General features: G+C 49.5%; 1 protein-coding gene across 9 annotated transcripts in view; it reads left to right on the top strand.

The window, feature by feature from the left end:
- Positions 1-19,689, top strand: part of LOC114843946 (receptor-type tyrosine-protein phosphatase mu-like) — a 101,918-nt gene that overhangs the window by 64,062 nt on the left and 18,167 nt on the right. For 3 of the 9 annotated variants that reach the window (XM_055503686.1, XM_055503687.1, XM_029130836.3), the window contains exons 13-23: positions 502-538; positions 1,027-1,101; positions 2,320-2,455; positions 3,565-3,594; positions 9,428-9,645; positions 11,334-11,414; positions 12,074-12,100; positions 13,610-13,621; positions 14,747-14,940; positions 18,420-18,507; positions 19,436-19,512. In XM_055503686.1, the coding sequence (XP_055359661.1) occupies positions 502-538; positions 1,027-1,101; positions 2,320-2,455; positions 3,565-3,594; positions 9,428-9,645; positions 11,334-11,414; positions 12,074-12,100; positions 13,610-13,621; positions 14,747-14,940; positions 18,420-18,507; positions 19,436-19,512 (975 nt within the window). The remainder of the gene's footprint in view (positions 1-501; positions 539-1,026; positions 1,102-2,319; positions 2,456-3,564; positions 3,595-9,427; positions 9,646-11,333; positions 11,415-12,073; positions 12,101-13,609; positions 13,622-14,746; positions 14,941-18,419; positions 18,508-19,435; positions 19,513-19,689) is intronic. The other 6 variants (XM_055503685.1, XM_029130845.3, XM_029130839.3 and 3 more) reach the window with 6 other exon arrangements.

Genomic DNA, 19,689 nt, shown 5'->3' with positions numbered 1-19,689 from the left:
CCGTGTAAGCGTTCACGGTGTTTGCGCCGCGCTCTCCCACGTGTGAACTCCCCTCGTCCTCTCGCTGCTTCCTGTTCACCAGACCGCCGTTGACATCGCACGTCTCCGCCGGCAGAAAGAGCGGGGCGTTTTTCTTTCGTCCCGTCGCATTCAGAGAGGCTCCCAGACGCGCGGCGCCTGCTTCCTGCGTGCCGGGCCGGCGTCGCCTGTCACGGGGCTCTGGTTTCTCCACGGAGGCCGACCTCCTCGGGCCGCGGCGCTGCCGACAGATCGCTGTTGGCTGACAAATCAGCAGCTCAGCGCCGCTAATCTGTGCTCTGGGCTCCTCTCGCCCAACTGCGTTTCGTGTCACAGTCGCTGAGCGCGACAGATGATGCGGCCGGCGTGGAACTGGCTGAGCTGCTTTGTTGTAACCGTGGGTTCTTTGGTTCTTTACTCATAACAATCGTCTTTCTTTCCTTCCTTTTCCCCTCTTTTCTCCTCATATGTCTGTTTGTACAGGAGACCAAGATCGATTGTGTTCGAGTGGCCACCAAAGGTAGGACGGGCTCAGGACCACTTGTTTTAGATTTGATCAGAGAACTTACAACACTAACAAGGTTTTAAATGTGAGTTTCTCAAACCATAAATGCCTGATGGTCGATACATTGACCGTGTGTGTGTTTTGTGCACGCCTGGAGGCTGCGGGCGCGACGCTCCCTGTACGCCCTGCTCCACACATTAAGGCTGATGAAGTCTAGGCACCATTGATCTGGGAGCACAATTGACAAGGCCAGTGGGAGCCTCAGTCACACTGTGTCCTGGGCCATGGGAGGTCCAGTCACTTGCCCCGACAGCCTTCCAGCATCTGCTGTGGAGTCTGCAACCAGCGGCTCCGTCAGTTGGAACCAGAGTTAGACCAGCGAGTGTGTTTTTGCAGTAATGAATGTCCTGCATGATGAGATCCGTTGCTTCAGTGTGGCCTCTCTCTCTCTCTCTCTCTCTCTCTCTGCTGCATGCCCTCCCGGATCCACTGACTTTACTCAGCCGCCATACTCGTGACCCAGCTCACCACCCCCTACATCCGCATCGCCCCAGCGGCCGGCGACCACCAGCTAACAGGTCAGACCCGTGGCGTTCTCCACCGTCAGTGCCCCCAGGCTTTGGGCAATGCTCACGCGCCCTCACCAGGATCGCTGCACACGCGCTTCTGTTTGTTGTCCTGCTGTTTGTTTAAGATCGGTGTGATTAAACTAAATTAAAGACTCGCAGGCGTCGTCCTCCACCTTCATCTTCTCAGCGTTGCTCGACATGAAAGACCCGCTTGAGGTGCACTCTTCATTTGAAGTGTCAGTGGTGGAGCTTTTCTGACAGGCGCTGATCTCGTCTCATAAATACACCTCATTATTTTTGCAGCATTAATTGTTCGCGGCGGTTGCTGCGGCTCTCGGGTTTTTCTCGGGCTCTCGCGCTGAGAACGAAAGGATGTTGACTCGTCTCTGCGAATATGCGGCAGCCACAGCTCAGGTGGAGATTTGCCGCTGACAGCATTTCTGTAAGATTAGACTCTAACAGTATATTGAGACAAAATCAGCTCCATCAGTCCAGACGTGATTGTTAATATGTCACCCGTCTTGAAATCCTCTGCCTTAAAAACCCATCTAATAAAGGCCCGGCTGCTGATAACAACACACTGGAGGAAGAACAATATGTCACGAGCAGCCTGGGATGGATATTTACCTTTTTGATAGGGGGAGAAAATGGCAACGCTGAGCGGAGAAGGACACTCGCTCTAACAGATTTGTCTGACATAACAATTTATCATTCTAAATTTACCCCTGGTGACAAGGAATAATGGTGTTGTTCAGGTGGACACTTGTGATTCCAGCAACATTGCCTTCCTCAGACTGCTCCTTATCACTTCCCAGGGAGCAGATGGTGTTAAGGCGAGCGGCATTTTCTCCTTCCGTGCGCCGCGTCTCCCGTTATTGGCTATCTCCTCCCAAGCCGATATTTAATGTTTTGGTTATTTCGGGCTGTTTTATCTTCTTGGGTATTATCTTCCACACCTCGCATCCTACATTTTTCTCTGCGCCGGCAACCGTTCGCCCCAAACATGATTAACCGAGGCTAAAGACGGCGCCGACTTATCGCTCCCAGTGCAGCTTGATCCGCGAGGTGCTGATGTCCACTTAGGACAGAGTTAAAGCCGGAGTCGTCAGAATAATAGGAAGCACTGTAGTGGAATAGAAAAACGGCACCTCAAGCTAAATCCTGCATGCAGAATATAATTAATTGCACGTCTACATGTGATCTTTAATTGGTGGTGATGTTCCCCAGGAGCAGCCACTCACAAACCCGATGCCGTGGAGCCGGAGAAGCAGACGGACCACACGGTGAAGATCGCGGGGGTCATCGCCGGCATCCTCCTCTTCGTCATCATCTTCTTAGGAGTTGTGCTCCTCATGAAGAAAAGGTAAGCGTTTCTATTCGTACTTGTTGAAATACTGCCCGCCCCCCCCACCACCACCACCACCAGTGCTCACCAATGTAAAACACTGCACGGTTCCACCACTCCGTCAAACAGTAGCATTGTCAGCGTCGTAGTAAAAAATGTATTTGCTTATGTCGATACGCCCCATTAAGGCTGTTTACAGCCGCGCGCCATGAAAAATTAATCCGTTTCACGGCACCCCCAAACAAATGTGCAGCGCCTCAGTGGCGCTGGAATGGGAATAGGAAGAATCGAGGCCTGGGGGATGGAGCGAGGCGGGGGGGGGATAAGAAAGAAGCTATGATGAAAGAGCTAAGGCTAAGATTACATTAGCCCTGGACACCGGAGTGCAACGAGGCCTCAGCCACCGCTGAATTAATACAGTGTCAGCTTCAACAGAGACATTTTGTTGGTTGCATCAAACTTTCGCTCGTGTCTCCAGCTCTTTTCTTTTCTTCATTACTGGAGTTTGTTTTGAATTAAGGAGTAAAGGTCAGTCCATTAGAGGAAGTAGCGCTAGCGGAGCAGGAAGCCGTCGCTGTGTGCTAATTTAATCACCAGGCTGCGTGATTATTTTGACAGTTAATATCAGATTCCTCATTCTCCGCAGCAGGACATGCGCGTGCGGCGCGGTGATCAGTGGGTCGGTGGGAAAATCAGCACACAGTAATGGAATTGTTTTCAATTAGCCTTAATCAAACCAGAAACTGGGACGACTGCATTGGTTGAATCTGGTGTAATTTACCGCTACCGACGGGGAATCTGGAGCTGTGTTTAGACATGCAAAGCGCTCATTACGTTTCTTCCTCGGAGGTCAGATATGATGATTTTCTTAGAGGTGTATGAAAAGATGTCGGGGGGGGGTGGGGGGGTGTAGGCTAGCTCCCCTTTGCAAAGCATGACATGACTCCAAGCGATCACCTTTGCCCTCACGATCACTAGTTTACCTCCACGTATGCCACCATATCTGATTTTGTTCATTTCTTCTCTTTTTTCAAACATTAATATATTTTTACTTTTTCTTTCCTTTTCATTCCATCCCCTCCCCCACCCCGCCACCGCTTAAATCCTACCACCACCCCACTCGGCAGAAGAACCTATCACTCCTACACTTACTACCTGTAAGTAACCACTTTGTGTATGTTAGTGCCATGCTCCTTCACCCACACGCTGTTTCCATGCATGCAAAGAGCCATGTCACCCTCCATCCCTCCCAGAGCTATTACAGAGGCCCACCTGTAATCTCTGCGGGAGGAGCGGAGGACGCCACTCCGATGCATCTCCACGCGATGAGCGCATCACACTGAATGTCACGCTGGCACGGCTTCTGACGAAGGCGCTCGCACGCACGCACGCAGCCGCGCTCCCACGAAACGAAGCTGCCACGGAGAGACGCCGCGGCACACGCGATTTCTGCAGGAATTTTAGCGAGTTTGTTTATCCAATGATGAGCTAAACTGCCTTGATGATTATACGGCTGCCAAACTCATCATGTGAAAGGAAAAAAAATCAATGCGGTAGCTACTGCATTTTTACTGAGTGTGAATTTTTCATTCGCCTCCAATGATTTCATCTCTGTTGACTTGTCAGAGTTGGATTTTTTTGAAGTGCCTATCACAGCGCATCTATGCTTTAGTTGTGCCCTGAACCTCAATGAGGTATTTCAAATATTTTTACATTTTGCAAACTTAAGTACGCCCTGCAGATGCCAGAGATATGCAGCCGGTAACGCTGTGCTGGACTGGACTAAATAATAGATTTGAAACTTAAGCATGAGCCGATGTGTTGACCATAACAACCTGACTCCTTGCATGTGGTACTTTCCAGTCTTGCTCTTCCCCTTGTCCATTTTGTCACTCTGTCATCAGATCATCTCTTCTCTTGCATGTTGTTATTTCTGTTCTTGCACGTTCATCCCTTTTATTCTATGGTGATGGTGGAGTTGTGTCTTTAGCTGACAGGGCGTTTGCATCACTCCTGAGTGAGCTGACGCGATCGCAGAATAACCTCCTTTCTATTGAAGCGTCTCCAACGCCATAAAACAATAGTCGTAGCGCTTCTCTATTCACTCTTAATACAACAGACGATTCCGCATCACACCTCTGAATGGTAAAGAAGCTTATTCTGCAGCTCTGCCTTCCCCGCTGTAGCTCATAAGCTCCCTCTGTACAGTCTTTGTGATGGATGCCGACTAATCTGTCTTGAGTTGACTGTGATCAGAGGAGAGAATGGAGGCTGCCTCACATCAAAGAACATCTCAGACTACACCTGGAGATAATACTACACTGAATACTAAGTGTGTCACTCATAATAGATCACAGCTGTCTGGAATGGAAAGCCCCGGTGACTTAGAGGAGTGGTGTCATCAAAGCTGTGCACACAGGTTGGCCGAGCTAAGCAGGAAGAGATGAGGCCGTCAGTGAAAACAATCAAAGCGTGGCTTTTGTTGTGAAAGCGACGGAGTGTGTTGTGTCGTTGTAGTGGGTGCGGTTGTAGTGAAGCAGCTACAACTGGCTGCGCAAATAAAGTAGTATCCCCTGGAAAGTATGTCCTTTAATAGCTAGTGTTTCTGCATTATGACCAAGTTCTGTGCTTCTGCGAATGCGGTGTTTCAAGTCGGACAATTTTCCAAACAGTGGGAAAAACCGGAACCTCCAGGAGCGTGAGGGGTGTTTGTGCCTTCCACCATTATATTTGTAAGTTTGAAAAAGTAGGAGAGAATGGGGCAGCAAATGATGTCACTCCTCCCTTAAGCTGACAACATTACAATATAGGAAACTGAGACGATGAAGGATTAATGATCCGCCAAGAAAATGTGTCATGGAAACAACAAATACTGTAAAAAACGCACTTAACGCAAAAGCAACTTTAATTTATTAATATTAACAATAATAATGCACTGACCCAGACTTTAGTTGATATATTTATGAATAGCTCCAAGCTTCTGTGACTGCTCCATATGTTCAAGCCTAGATCACAAGCAGATTTGAGTAATATGTTGCACATAAACAAAGTTCAGATTGTCATATTAATTATAGCCTGCATTCCTAAAACGCTCTCGTCTGGAGCATCCTCTGAGGTATTCATCTGCCGTGCATCTGACGACAGGCTGCGAGATTACAACACCTCTATGATTGATGAACTCCATTAATGCTCCCGTGCATTCATCAAAGCCTTTAAAAGGCAGGAGAACATCCTGCCGTCGCCAAAATATGCACTTCAGCTACTGCGCCAGAGGTGGCTGTCGATGCGAGCGAGCGCCGAAACATCAGTGAGGCGGCTCATTGGGGATGCGGTTACATGTGTGATCAAACATATGGGCGTCCTTTAATCAGGTGGACGCACTGGCCGCCGCCACCGCTGCTGATGCTGCTGGGGACGCGGGAGAGATCAATTGGCACAGGGCAAGGGTTGCGATGGGGTTTCTCTTCCCACGAGAGTCGCACTCATCCATCACGCTGTCATATTGGAGCTGATGAGCTGCTCAGAAATCAGACCTGGGCTCTGACGGTGGACTCCTTCTACTGTGGATAATTAACCACCGCTAGTGCTAACGGGCTAATGGAAAGTCTGCAAACAGCAAAACATGAAAAACGCTGCAGTAAAGCTCGTTTTACTGCTGTTGAAATGTAGCAGCTTCGTTACTGTTGCTGCTTCTACAATTAAAGCTTTAGACCCACAGCAAAATCAAATATTAAAATGGTCAGCACAAAGAGCTGAGCCCGAGAAAGTGCTGGGTTTTTCAAGGTGCTGTCGCTAATTTGGCTTATTGTGCTAATCCACCTGTCTTCCTTAAGCCTAAGTAACGTTGTTCTTAGATTTAACTGCGGCCACTTCTCAGCCCGCTGTCATTCATCTTCCAGTTACAGAAAGTTCCACTTTAGTGTTTGATCCAGGCGGCTGTTGATGAATTGGCTCCATAAATACTGGAGCTACGCTTCATGTTTTATTGTATATGCCCACGAAGGCTGTTCAGCTGTGACGCGCTCCGCTTCCACCCCATGCCCTCTCACTTCCATTCTACTTCTCTTCAGACACGACCTGCGTGCTTTTATTTACTAAACAAACCTGGGAGTAAGATGCTGTGGCTGCAGCGTCGCCACGGCAACAGGACAGACTCTCCCCTAATAAACATTTCACTCACTGTCAGGACAGAAGGCCCAACGAGATGTAGCATATATAACACAATGCGCTCAGGGCGAACACCTTCATTAAGCCGCGCGAGCCGTACATGCACCGAGAATCACATTAATTGGTACAAGCCTCGCAGATTTCTGCGCGTACGAGTTCTGCATGTTGATGAGGAGGGAGACGGAGGAAGAGCAGCCAGAGCAGGACAGGGGGGTCACGCTCGGAAGGAGGAAGTCAAATATCATTCAGTCACAGTGTGGCACCGTAAACAGCTACTTTATCTGCCACATGTGCAGTAATGTGTTGATCTAATACCGGCTGTAATGGCAGATGTGTTCATCTGATCATCTGGTCAACGAAAATAATGATGCAGGTTCTTCCAACAACATTAACTGCCACTATAATATTTATCTAAGCTGTTAGTTGATTTGCAGCACACACACTTTATTACTGTAGGTTCACCTGTAAGCATTCGCTACAATGTGGAATAAATTAATTCACTTCCTCATCCCAGACTGGACTTCACATCTACTACTGATGATTATGATTCATTTTGTATTAATGTATTAATGAGCATTGGATAAATCCCTGAATATTGAACCCAACCAGTTTTGTGCTGGAGGGAATAAATGGACAGCAGAACGTGTCCAGGTTGGAGGCGTGTTTGACATGAGACGCGGTGAAAAGCGGCTGAAATGCCCCGACGGGGCGAATCAAAGGTGAATCTGTTGCCCCTCCCAGCTGGATGTCAGCGCTGACACACACACACACACACACACGCATTGTCTAATGAAGCCTTCTTTGTCTCGATGCCGCACGGCTGCGGCGGCTCCACCGCTGAAACGAGGCCCGCCATGCTGAGCTCGAGGTTTTTGAAGCTCCCGTCTCAGAAGCTGCGGCAGCGTCGCCTCCCGCAGAACGGATGTTCTGGCAAACGCGCCGGCACACAAGCGAAGCGGCCTCCCCTGTTCTGTTGTAGCTGAACTCGTGGAGTCGGGAGCTTTGCTCTCTCAGATCCGACATGCGCCGGGCCTGTCATGTACTGCACCGCAGACTGCCTCTAATGAGAGTTGCCTAATATAGTTACCTGGTGTGTTTGCTCAGTCTTTACTTCTACAAACACCTCTGCCATCTGTCTCTCATCCCTTTAATGCATACAGTCAATACAGTTCAGGGAGACTTGTGATTTTCCTGTTGGGCACGCGAACAAGCAGCCTGTGTGTGTGTGTGTGTGTGTGTGTGTTTTAAGGCTCCTTCCTCGAGGTGCTTCAACTTCAGGGGATGTGACACATGCTCATGTTCATCAACGCGCACAAACACTCCACTGTACGCGTCCTTGTAGCATCTCCCTCAGCAGATCAGACCCTGTAATACAGTCATCCATCATTAAATTCTTACAAATGGGGAGAGAATAGCTTGCCAATTAATCTCCATCTGACACCCACGGTGCCTAGCAAACATCCCAGTATTGCCGGTGCTTTCCTCATCTTGGCAGCGGCGTCTGTGCAGCCTCGTTTATCTCTAACTGTTAGACGGGGCCAGAGGAAGGAAATCCAAGTCTTAGCAGACACAGTGATACAGTATTAAAGGCTGGATGGTAGCGGTGCTTGATGGCTTTCTCCACGAGTGCACGCGGTGCTGAATCAGTCTCAATATGGCCTGGGGTGTGTACGGCGCGCACACACACACACACACTCTGCGCCATTACAATATGAAGCCATAACAAAAAAAAAGAGACAAGATTGTCTTTTTGTTTCTGGCTCTAATTGCAGATTAAAGACAAAAAGTGGGTCCAGCAGATGAAAATGTCACTACTTTGTCACTTTGCCTTCTGAAGAACGGATCCACTATTAGCCTCATGTCGCGGCCTTCAGAGCAAATGACTGTTTGAAGGCAGCGGGGGCCTGTTGCCATATGGCACGAGACAGCGACGAAATTGAATAAACAGAAGAGATTTGCGAAAACAAAGCAGCGGGAGTGCGTCATTAGACAGCAGTCGTCCGCGAGAGAGGCTGCAATTCAAACAGGCAGAGGGGTCACGCAGAGAGCAACAGAGTGCGCCGATCAGTGTGAGGGCTGCCATAGTTAATGTTGACACCCCCCCCCCCCATCGGCGGCGGAGGGCTTCACATGCCACTCAAAGGACCAAAGCCGGATCTCTTGCAGAAGGCCGAAAGAAATGATAAATAATTAATTAAATGATTTTATTTAAATTTAAATATTAGGTTTTCTGTATCAAACTCCTGTGTAGATGCAGTTTAGTTATATCTGTTGCATTATCTTCAGGGCCGGAGCAACAGGAAACCAGGATCTCAACAATAAAATCTCGTGAGCTTAGATTTGACCTTAGAGCCCAGTAAAACAGAATGGACTTGTTTAAATGTGTGAGGTGACGTGTCGTACGCGTGATCCGTCCGTGGGACGTGAGCTCTTGTCTATTGTGTGCGTCTGTATTTATTCCGCGCCCGGCGCTTTAATGGTGTTTGATCAGGAACAGATTGCTTGTAGGCTCCAGCTCATCAACCCAAAGTAGGTCAATAAAAGCAGCTTGACTGTTTCAGTTCACCGTTCACTCTAATTCTTTCTGTCCCCAAATACTAATTTTAAATCATCAGCACCGCTGATGTATTTGGGCCACGGTGTCGCACCTTTCCATATTCTCCTGGATTTATATTTCAGCGCCTGATAAAGCACGAGGCACTAATGGAACCCAGGACGCATTACATGTAGCTCGGCCATCCCATAATGACCGCGCTGATGACTCACGGCTAGTGTCGCGGCTGCGCGAGTCATTGTTGTCTTTGACTGTCTCGTTCTCTGAAGGAAACTGGCCAAGAAGCGGAAGGAGACGCTGAGCAGCACGCGCCAGGAGATGACGGTGATGGTCAACTCCATGGACAAGAGCTACACGGAGCAGGGCACCAACTGCGACGAGGCGCTCTCCTTCATGGACACGCACAGCCACACGCTGAACACGCGCAGCGAGTGCGCGCTCACGCTCAACGGCCGCAGCGAGTGCGCGCTCACGCTCAACGGCCGAGGTGAGGCGGGTTTGGTCGGGTGGAGCGGGAGTTGAACCGGAAGCACTGGGAAGCGCAGCGCGTGCCGAGCCGGCTTCCCCCCCCGTTTAGAGTCGACGCACGCGCACACGCGCGTGTTTTGACTCGTGCAATTAAGTGGCGGATCACAATGAGTCTTTGTTCGCCCGTGATAATGACGATCGTATTTTTATTCATAAGCGACCACATTTGGTTGCATGAATTCCTGTTGATTTTTAATGAACAACAGTCTCAGTGCCCCTTTGTTTTTTTTTGTTTTTGTGCGATTGATTTGACAGCAATTTCCGCAGCCTCTGAAAACGCGAGCTTTTGTTAGCGGTGGTGGTGCGAGTCAGTGGGGGAAAGAAACAGCCTCTTCAAAACTGGTCGAACAGGACGTTCTTTAATTTGACTGCTCAAACTTTGATATGATTTGAAGAAAGACTGTTTAGTTGTTTTTTTTTCCAGCTGGAGAACCATCCTTCTCTCCGGGGTTCAGTCTAGCCCTTTTTACACATTCCCTTTTCAAACTTCTCTAATTATTTTTTTCTAATTAGCTAAAAGTAAACTCAAACCAGCGATATTAATAATTCACTGCACAGACTCTCATTGCTGAGACCTGCTGTGTAGCTCCTCGGCCGCGTGGACTCATTGTAAAAATGTTTAATAGCCTGAAGGGAGTCTGGTGTTGGGATCAATAATCACGGCCTCCTGTAATCCCAGCGCTGACCCCGAATCTTATCAGTAAACATGAAACTGGACCGGTCCGCCACGGGCTCCTGAACGCATCACGGCTCTGCTTCCTATTCACGGAGGACGCTCTGGATGCGGCCCGGTGCGATGGCCCATTCGTTTTCCTCATCCCAGGTCAAACGCGGGCGCTTTGTTGACGGACGGCTCGGCTCGGCCTGCACCCGGGGCTTGACCTCCCATAATCCCGGTCAGAATCATCAGATTAAACCTCCACAGCAGCTTCTGTCTCCACACCCCTGCAGGGGGGATGAGCCCCAAAGAAGTTGTGACCTTGATTAACTGTCTGTTAGTGCGGATGTTCAGATCTGGGCCTCTGTCTGATTTAAATGCATGCATATCAATGTAATGCCTCCAGTACGGCGCTCTAAGCTCTCTGACCTTCTGTGACTGTCATTTTGGCTGACAGATTATAGTCTCGCTGTCCCAACGCCGTCTAGGTTTTATATGTGCGGCAGTTACGTGAACTTGCCCAGTGGCCGTTCTCTGGTTTTTCCGCGCGGTTTTATCTCGAAGCTAAATCACAAACACGCTGTGGCCTTAAATGCGCTCGTTGTTCTTGCTCTCCACCGGCTGCCGGTCGCTCGGCCTAATGATGGTGCTTTTAGAGAAAGCTGGAGTTAGAGAGAGAGTTGTAAATGAATTATTAATATTTCCAGCAATGCACAGACCTACATAAGCATTTAATCAGAAAACACAAAAAATGGTGAATTAATTATCCATCACCATAATTTGGGTGGTTATAATTATTATGTGTTGTGGTTCATTTAAGTAAGTTAATAAAATGAGTCCTTAAGGTAAATACATGCGTACTTAAGGTTTTAGGTGGAGCTTTGACCTCAGAGATGAGGTCATGGTCTGGGGTCAACGCAGCCACCATCATAATGCAAGACAGTCCATAAGCCGTTTGACTATCGCCTTATGTCGTGTGCTTTTTCCAGCCGGATCGTCGCCCTCTTCCTTCACGCTGCCCAAAGCCAGCACTCTGAACACGTCCCTCCCCACCAGCTCCTACTACCCAGGTAAACACGCACGGCGTTCTCCCTCACGCTGATTCTGCATGTCAACAAAGAAGCGCCGCCCGTGTGAGCCGCTCGAAGCCAGGAGGTGTGAAATTACAAAAGCTGTCAGGGTAAATTAAGAGGAGGCCCGATTTTCACAATATTAGTTTAATGTTCTTTGTGAAATCTCTCTCTACGTACAGTAAATTACAGACTAATGCTGTAATGCGGGCTTCGCGTTCACCTAATTGCGCTGACACGTGCTTTAAAAATTAGAAAACGATTTCACAAATGAGAAGTTGGATAAATTGCCTTTAGATGGGTTTAACACACTCGGCTACGTCCGTGCTTCTAACAGAAAGTGTTTTATATCACTTTTCCGAGATGGGATTGAGCTGTTCAATTATGACTTTAATTTCTCCAAATAGTATCCATAATTTTATGTCTTATGTAATCAGACCACAGCTCATTGATTAGATGGAGTAAAGGGCAGCTGGATTCATAATCAACTTAACTTACTGTATAATTAGCTTTTCCGTGAAATTATGATGTTTTTGTTTTGTTGCTTGGCAAAAAAAGCTGCTGTTTATTTTTTTAAATTGTTGCCTTTATTGAAGTTTCTTGAAATCTTCTCTCTCCTCCTCCTCCAACTCCTCCACTTGTTATGGGTGTATGAGCAGATCCCTTTGTGCCAACCGCTATCTTAGGTGAGACACATTTCCTTTTCCTACTCGTGACACTGATTTATTCTCACCACAGTGTTAATAAAGAGACTTCCAGCACGTGGCTGTTGGAAGATTTACCTGAGGACAAAAACCACACACAGATTCTTGTCATTTTTGGTTTAGTTGGCTCTTTTTTACTGAAGATGGCTTCCTCACCTTCATACCTGCCTGCTGCTTCTCCCCCCCACCACCCCCCCACTCACCCTCTCCATCCGTCCTCCCCCCTCCCTCCCCCTCCCCGTTCAACGAGGGGCTCTCCCGGGCTGAGGCTGGCTTCACTCCATCCCATCCGCATTGCGTGTCGTGCGTGTGATGTCACATACGTGTTTGACCTCTCATATGCATGGACAGACATGTGGACTGGATGTGGGGGAGTGTCTGGGGGGGCAAACCTGGGGCAGGGGGGGGGGGGGCGCCAAGGCTACAGCACTGAGACATGGACAGGAAACCGACGGAGGGGGGGTAGAACCCCCCCTCAGACTCTAGAGCAGGATGTGATGGGTGTGAACATCTAAAGCCGAGCGTGAGCTGTGCTGCCCTCCCCTCCCTCACCCTCTCTCCTCACCACACATTTAACTCCCCTCCCTCCCTCCAGAACAACAACCTTTTCTATTATTCTTTTTAATGTCGCTCCCCCTGCCTTCGGCTAACTGCTACTGACCTACTTGTTTGTTGTTTTGGTTCTGCCCGTGTTTACTCGTCCTCCTCCGCGATGAAATAGAATGATAAAAGAGCATTTTGTCCGCGTGTTAATTATTACTGGCCTTTGTTGAGCCCAAAGTTTCCCCCCTCAGCCGAGCTCCTAATGCAGCTACTAAGCGAGGCGCTGGACCTGCAATAATTCACCACCAGGAACGGAGATGCATTAAGCAACTCGACTTCTCACAACCGGACCTGCAGCCACGCTGTGTTTCTGGCTCTCACGCCGGTACCTGGCCTCGTCGCCACGGTGACCGCTTCTTCCGTTAGCCCCCCGTCCAACGAAGCGCGAGGCGATCGTTTGAGGCGCCTTCACCTGTGACACCTTGAGTCGCAGCATCGTCCCGTCAGGCGACAGATCGCAGGGCACTGGCTCATGGGTTTACGTAAATACAGGTGTCACCACTAATTAGGGCAATTAGAGGAAGGGAACTGAAAATGTCAGAATACTCGGAAAATAATTGGCACAGCTAGAAATATGCGAGTCACAGATCTGCTCCGAACACGATCCGTTTCTCACCATTACCTCCTCCCTTGAAATCCATGACTTCCTTGTTCTGTTCTTTTAATTTTGTCTTGCACTGTTGAACTGGCCCCATCATCCACTCAGCACCCCCCCACCCCCCGATTAGGCACATTGGACTGAGGAGGCATGTGGTCTCGCCCTTTAGCGTAGCTCTAAACACTGTAACGGGTTCTCATGCTGTATTGTTGCTTATCCCCTCTCTCCTCTCTCTTCTCCTCTCTTTCTCTTGACATACGTAACCTCTTATGTATCTGCTATCTAAAAAGTGCCCATTAATGGTAAGTTTTCCCAAGTGGGCCCTGGGTTGGGGGAAGGAGGTGGTGTTTACTCAGACAGCACGCTGACAGTAGGAGGCTGCTTCTGACATGGGCATTGCGACATCTTATTGCATGACCAGTGAACATGTTAGCATCTCACCACCATTAGCCTAGCATGGTCCACGAGCGTGCAGTGCCCCATGGCAGCGTCACCCCATGCATTCTCCTCCCATCTCCGCTTCCCTCCTGGGTTGTTGTTCGGTTTTTGTTTTTTTCCTTCCTCCTCCTTTCTTCTCAGGTTTGCTTTTTATTCTTTTCCTCATTGTTGGGGGCCGGACGGGTGGCGGGGGGTTGAATCCACGCTGTGTCTGTGTGATGCTTCTGACGGTGCCTGCTGCGACATGCTCACTGTGGCCCACCGCACGCCCCCACATCCTCCTCCTCCTCCTCCTCCATGTTTCTGGACACCCTCCATCGTCCGCTGGCTCCCCCACAGCATCTGTGCCTCATGTCTGCCACCGACTGGATGACGGTACCACAGAGCTGGGTTGGACCACGACTCTCAAAGCGAGCTGCAGCCCAAACCAGCGCACTCGTTGTTTTACAGCAACTTCATTGGAATTTAACGAGCGCTCTTTACTGTTTCTCGCAGTCGAGGGCCACTGGTGCATTGTATTCTGACAGTAGCCGTATTAAACGCCTGTAGTCGAAGTGCTTCACTTAAAGAGCCTTGTATCTGAACGGCGCTGCTGCCGTGAGATGAATTATTGTCCAGCCACACACTCAAACAGATGGACCTGAACCTTCCCACCACATGACTCATCCTATTACTCAATGATGTTGTGTTGTTGTGACCATCCATAACACACAGATTACTAGTTGACAGTTGTTTGTCAATGTGGAGGGTGGTGACATAATGCTCAACAGTAAATGAGATAATGTGCCATCTGTTAATGGGAGCAGTAACTGGTCGATGAGTGGCAGCACCTTAACTGGCTTTGCACCAGTAGACTCATTACCTTCCCTGTCATTTACTGGTAAAAGCATTATGTCGCCCGTACTGTACGTTTGCCGTCTGATGCCGATGAGTCGCGAGGTCAGCGCCTTCGTCCTGACCCGCTCCGTCTTCTCCCCCCCCCCCCACAGACGAGAGCCAGAACATGGGCAGCGACACCAGCAGCCTGGTGCAGTCGCACACGCACTCGCTGAGGAAGCGGGAGCCGGTGGACGTGCCGTACCAGACGGCCCAGCTGCACCCGGCCATCCGCGTGGCCGACCTGCTGCAGCACATCACGCAGATGAAGTGCGCCGAGGGCTACGGCTTCAAGGAGGAGTACGAGGTAGAGCCCCTGTCTGTGCCGCTGCGCCGCCGCCGCCCGCCTCTTTGCGCTTTTGCATCGCGCAGCACAACTGTTTAGTTGCTCCCCAGATGCGCTTTTATGATAAATTGTTAATGTTCCCATCGCAGTGTGTTAACGGCGCGAGTCATTTTGTTGTTCATCTGTTCCTTGTTGTTAGCGACAGTGTGTGTGTGTGAGTCAAAAGATGCTGTCCCACTTCCCCCTCGGAGTCCCGCGCTGTGGATCAGTGTGAAACGCACCCCCTCTCCCCCTCCTCACCCCTCCTCCCCCCCGACCAGACCCCGGCAGCTGCTCTCCTAAGACAGTCGTCACACAGCGGCATCCATAATCCGACGCCGGTCGCTCCTCGCCGACACCGAAACAAAAGACGGCGCCCCAGAAGAGGCTCACTCTCATTTCCCCTCATTAGTGTGGGCGGCTGGCAGGGTCTGGCGGCGCTCCAGCCTCCGTGCTGCCTCCCAGCGCCGCACCAGTCGGCCTCCTCCACGGGCTCCCGGCTCCACCTTCTGAGTCCGACCCGCTCCTAGCCCCCCCCCCACCCGGCACCACCCCACATCCCACCCCCGCCATCCTCCGCCACCTCTCTGCGTCCTTGTCTTCCATCCTCTCAGCTTATTTCCTTCAGCTCGCGTGATCTCCCGTTTCCCTCCCGCTCTAACTCACTTATCTGAAGCCTCCCCCACGTTCCCTCCCCGCGTCCCCTGCCCGCTCCCCTTCCCGCTCCCCGGTTACTGCAGTTCAGCCGCGTGTGGGCCAGATTTATCAGTAATTACGGCTGCAGACTTAACTAAGCAGCCTCCCGTCGCTACCTGCGGCATCCGATCGCCGGGGTCTGCAGAGCCTGGGGCTGCCCTCTGGGCCTAATCAATTATGCAGAGAAGGTGTTTTGGGTTCACGCAGCCGGCGCCTGCCCTCTCACCCCCTCACCCCCTCACCCAGCCCGTGGGATGCTTAAAGTATGACGGAGCTCATTCTCACTTGGCTAGAGTGATTCATTTGTATGTTGTGCTGTCTCCTTTATATCAGTCTGTCTAAAGGTTAATGCCCTTTTGATCCGTTCCTTTTTGATGATGAGATTGGAGCCTAGAACCTCTAAACCTGTTGACTTACACTGTACTATATCTCTCTCTGACCCATGCTTCTTGTTATTCTGTACGTTAACTTTGGATCAGATAAACGAGGTAAGCCCATCCTTTGGTTATTTGTGAGTTTCTTGTAGATGATATCAGGAACCTGCTCGTCGGCTGTTAGTCACAGCCCGGCGGGTTTGGGACCGCTCACGTGTACATGGTCTAACCTGAAAAGGGCATTTACCAACAGAAGCTGTGCACAGATGATGATCAAATGTGTTGCGCATAATCTGAACTCTTACCACAGTAAATACTTAAATCTGATGATTTTTTTCTGCTTTATAAAGTTTTTTCCAAAGACTCCTCGCCACAATCTCAACTCGGAAATAATAAAATTTTACACTTCAGCAATTTCAGACAATTAGAAATCAAGCTGGTGATTTCTGACGGGGGTTAATTACAAATTGAGGCCTGGGTTAGCAGATGTGTTGCTGTGTTTCATTACCACACAGCCAAACAAACCAAATTCCAAACTTCTTTTTACAAATTGATCCAACAATTACCCAGTAATTGAAAAGCGGCTCAACGTGAGCTCGAGCGGGATCCTTAAGGAGAAAGCTTTATGAAGCCGCCTTTCGTTTATTGGGGGTTTTTGCATGTCCCAGCGCTCCTGCACGTTGACCCATGTTGTGTGAGCGACACAACGCAACGTGGAGAACTCGTTTCAAGTGCTTTTTAAATGTTGTGTCGTCGTCGTATTTCCCTTGTTTTCAGGCGTGTGAGGGGAAACGTGCAGCTTCTGGCCAACACAAATGAACACTAGTCAGTGTGAATGAGGCTCCTTCTCTCACGCACTAAATGATGATTAATTCAGTAGCAAGTCATGTAATTCTGCTTCTTTGTCGTCCCGTCCGTCGTTTGTCATGGTGTTTGTGTCAAGTGCTCTGTTGTTGTTGTTGTTGTGCGTTGTGTGTTCCCCCCGTGGCGCTTGTGTGCCGTAGAGAACGTCCTGTGCGGTCGCGGACAAAGAAGCGGCGCAGCACACGAGCGCTGCAGCAGGTAGCCAGTAATTAAAGAACCCTGGATCGGGGCCAGTGGGAATCATGCGAGGATGGTGGAAAACGCTGCCAGCAGATGCGCTGAAGGGAAACGCGCCGCTCGCAGTGGCTTCGCACGCTCTCCCAGCCGGCGTGTGATGGATGTGGTTCCAGCCGGTCGTCCCCGGAGCGGCTGCACGGCGCCGGTCCGGTGGGACCCCGGCTGCTTTAACGCCAGGATTAGTTTATCTGCGTTGGGGGTTTGAGGCAGATGGGGTCACTAGTATAAAGCTGCAGGACGACACCATTTGACTTGAAGATCATTCATCTGATGATGCTTGATATTAGACTCGTACCCTTTGGAGTAACAGTGACATTGGCCCGTGCATGTGCTCAAGACGTATTGCCACGGGGGAAGAGGCTCTTATAATCCATCTCTGAGATGAGCTTCCATCTTTGCAGGAAGGGTGGTACATCTTTTTAGCATATTATAGCTGTTTCTCAGTGAAATCGCTAATCCTTAGGACTTAACACCGAAATATGTCCTTGTGTGGTGTCTAAAAGGTCTTTATTTGCCAGACAAATGGCCTGCCGCCTGCCACGGCGCTGAGATGAATGAAACCATCAAGTCCTGGAGCAGTGATGATTGAAGACAGTGGGTCCGGCCCCGGCAGACGGGCCGGCCGGTCTAACCTCCAATAAATGCTCTCAGATCTCCGTTCGCAGATGCTCCGCATTCTAATGGATCTTCTGACGTTTCAAATGTGCATTAGCCATCAAAAAGCCGGAACAATGACATGTTCTTTTTATTTTCTTTTTGGTCCGGGTCGGTCCGCTCGGAGCCAGACAGCGGTGCACGCGCGCTGGAGATGTATTCTCATAATTTGGCTTAATTGTGCCTGGCGTGCCATTCGAATGGAAATCTCCCCAGTGAGAGATGATAAATATTTCATGGAGGTAATATGAGCGGAGCGGTTTTGATCTACAGACGATGAGCTGGCTTTATTTTATCCCCATAACGAGCTGATTGAGTCCTTCAGATGAGGCAGACAGACAGACAGACAGACAGACAGACAAATACGCAGGCAGACGCCGCGGTGGCGCAGGGGGAGCAGTTTGAGCGCGACACCCGCCGTCTCCGTCCTAATGGCTCACTGTGTTTGACACAGCTCCCCAGGATCCACCGTCCTCCCTGTGTTTTATGTCTAATAATGACGTGTGTGTGTGTGTGTGTGTGTGTGTGTGTGTCTTCCTTTTTTGTGTTCTTAAGCTCAGTTATCATGTAGGGCGCTCACACACGACGTAGCGTTTCACCCCCACCTTCGTTCTGTCCCGTTTTCTGTCTTCTCAGAGCTTTTTTGAAGGACAGTCGGCGCCGTGGGATTCTGCCAAGAAGGATGAGAACCGCATGAAGAACCGATATGGAAATATTATTGCATGTGTGTATAAAGCGTCTCCTCAGCAGTGGTGAACTTTTTCTGTGCAGCATCCCTTTTCTTCTGTCTGATTTATTGGCCAGGCTCGTGACTCGGGATAACTATAAGCTGCTCAAACAGAGTTTTATTATCCGCCAACGAGAGCAGCTTTGACCTTTGCGATCTACTTTTATATTCATCTTCCTGCAGTGTTTTTCAGCCAGGAGAAATAAGCTACGCAGCATATGGCCTACAATGAAATGTCAATGTTTATAAAAATTACTTTACTGAATATTAGCCATTCAGATTTGAGATTAGCTGCAATGCAAATTTGGCCATTAATGATTGGAAATGTCATTTTACTCTTTTTAACTTAAATCACTGTCATTATTATAAAACCTCGAACTTGAGTGATTAAGAATTGATATGTTAATTTTTGGATTTGAATATAAGCATAAGCTTGAGCAGTTGCATTAAGCACTTGGGCTTAATGACATTTATCAGGTCTTCAATCTACATTGTCTTTTAAAAATATACTTTATTATGACTAGCTTTGATTCTGAATTGCATATAATCAACAGTTACAAGTTGCAATGAAACCGGTCCCGTGCATGAGCCCCACCCACCACCTCACAATCACTTCCTCGTTTCTAACCTTACCTCGTTTGAGGCGTCTCTAGCCAGGTTTGAAGCTAGACGTGTGTTTGGGATAAAGAATACGAGTTATTGCAGCTTCAAAACCGCATATGTCGCACAAACTCACATCTGGCCAAACAAAGTGACTTATTTGTTTGTGCCCAGCTCTTCTAATCCTCCATCCGCTCCTCCTTCCTCTTATCATTTGGGTGTTTTAATGTTTGCCTCTCTGTCCCTCTGCCACTTTTCCTCTCCTGATGCCCTCATTAATATGATTAATTCAATGGCGGTTTCTTCCTTTCCGCCTCCCTTCCAGATGATCACTCCCGTGTCAGGCTGCAGGCCCTGGAGGGGGAGCAGAACTCCGATTACATTAATGCAAATTACGTTGATGTAAGTACACACACCAGCCAGCGCCACCGACACAAAGGTCACCGCGCTCCCTCTCAGGGAGAGAGAGAGGGCGCTGGTGCCGCCGTCGCAGGGGGCCTGAGGGACAAAGTGGCCCCTGCTGACTGGCCATCACGCACACACACACATGCATGCACACATACGCACACACACGCACAC

Source organism: Betta splendens, chromosome 17, assembly GCF_900634795.4.
Source record: "Betta splendens chromosome 17, fBetSpl5.4, whole genome shotgun sequence".
Taxonomy (NCBI): Eukaryota; Metazoa; Chordata; class Actinopteri; order Anabantiformes; family Osphronemidae; genus Betta; species Betta splendens.
The sequence above is the reverse complement of the archived record's forward strand: the minus strand, read 5'-3'. Positions and strand labels throughout refer to the sequence as shown.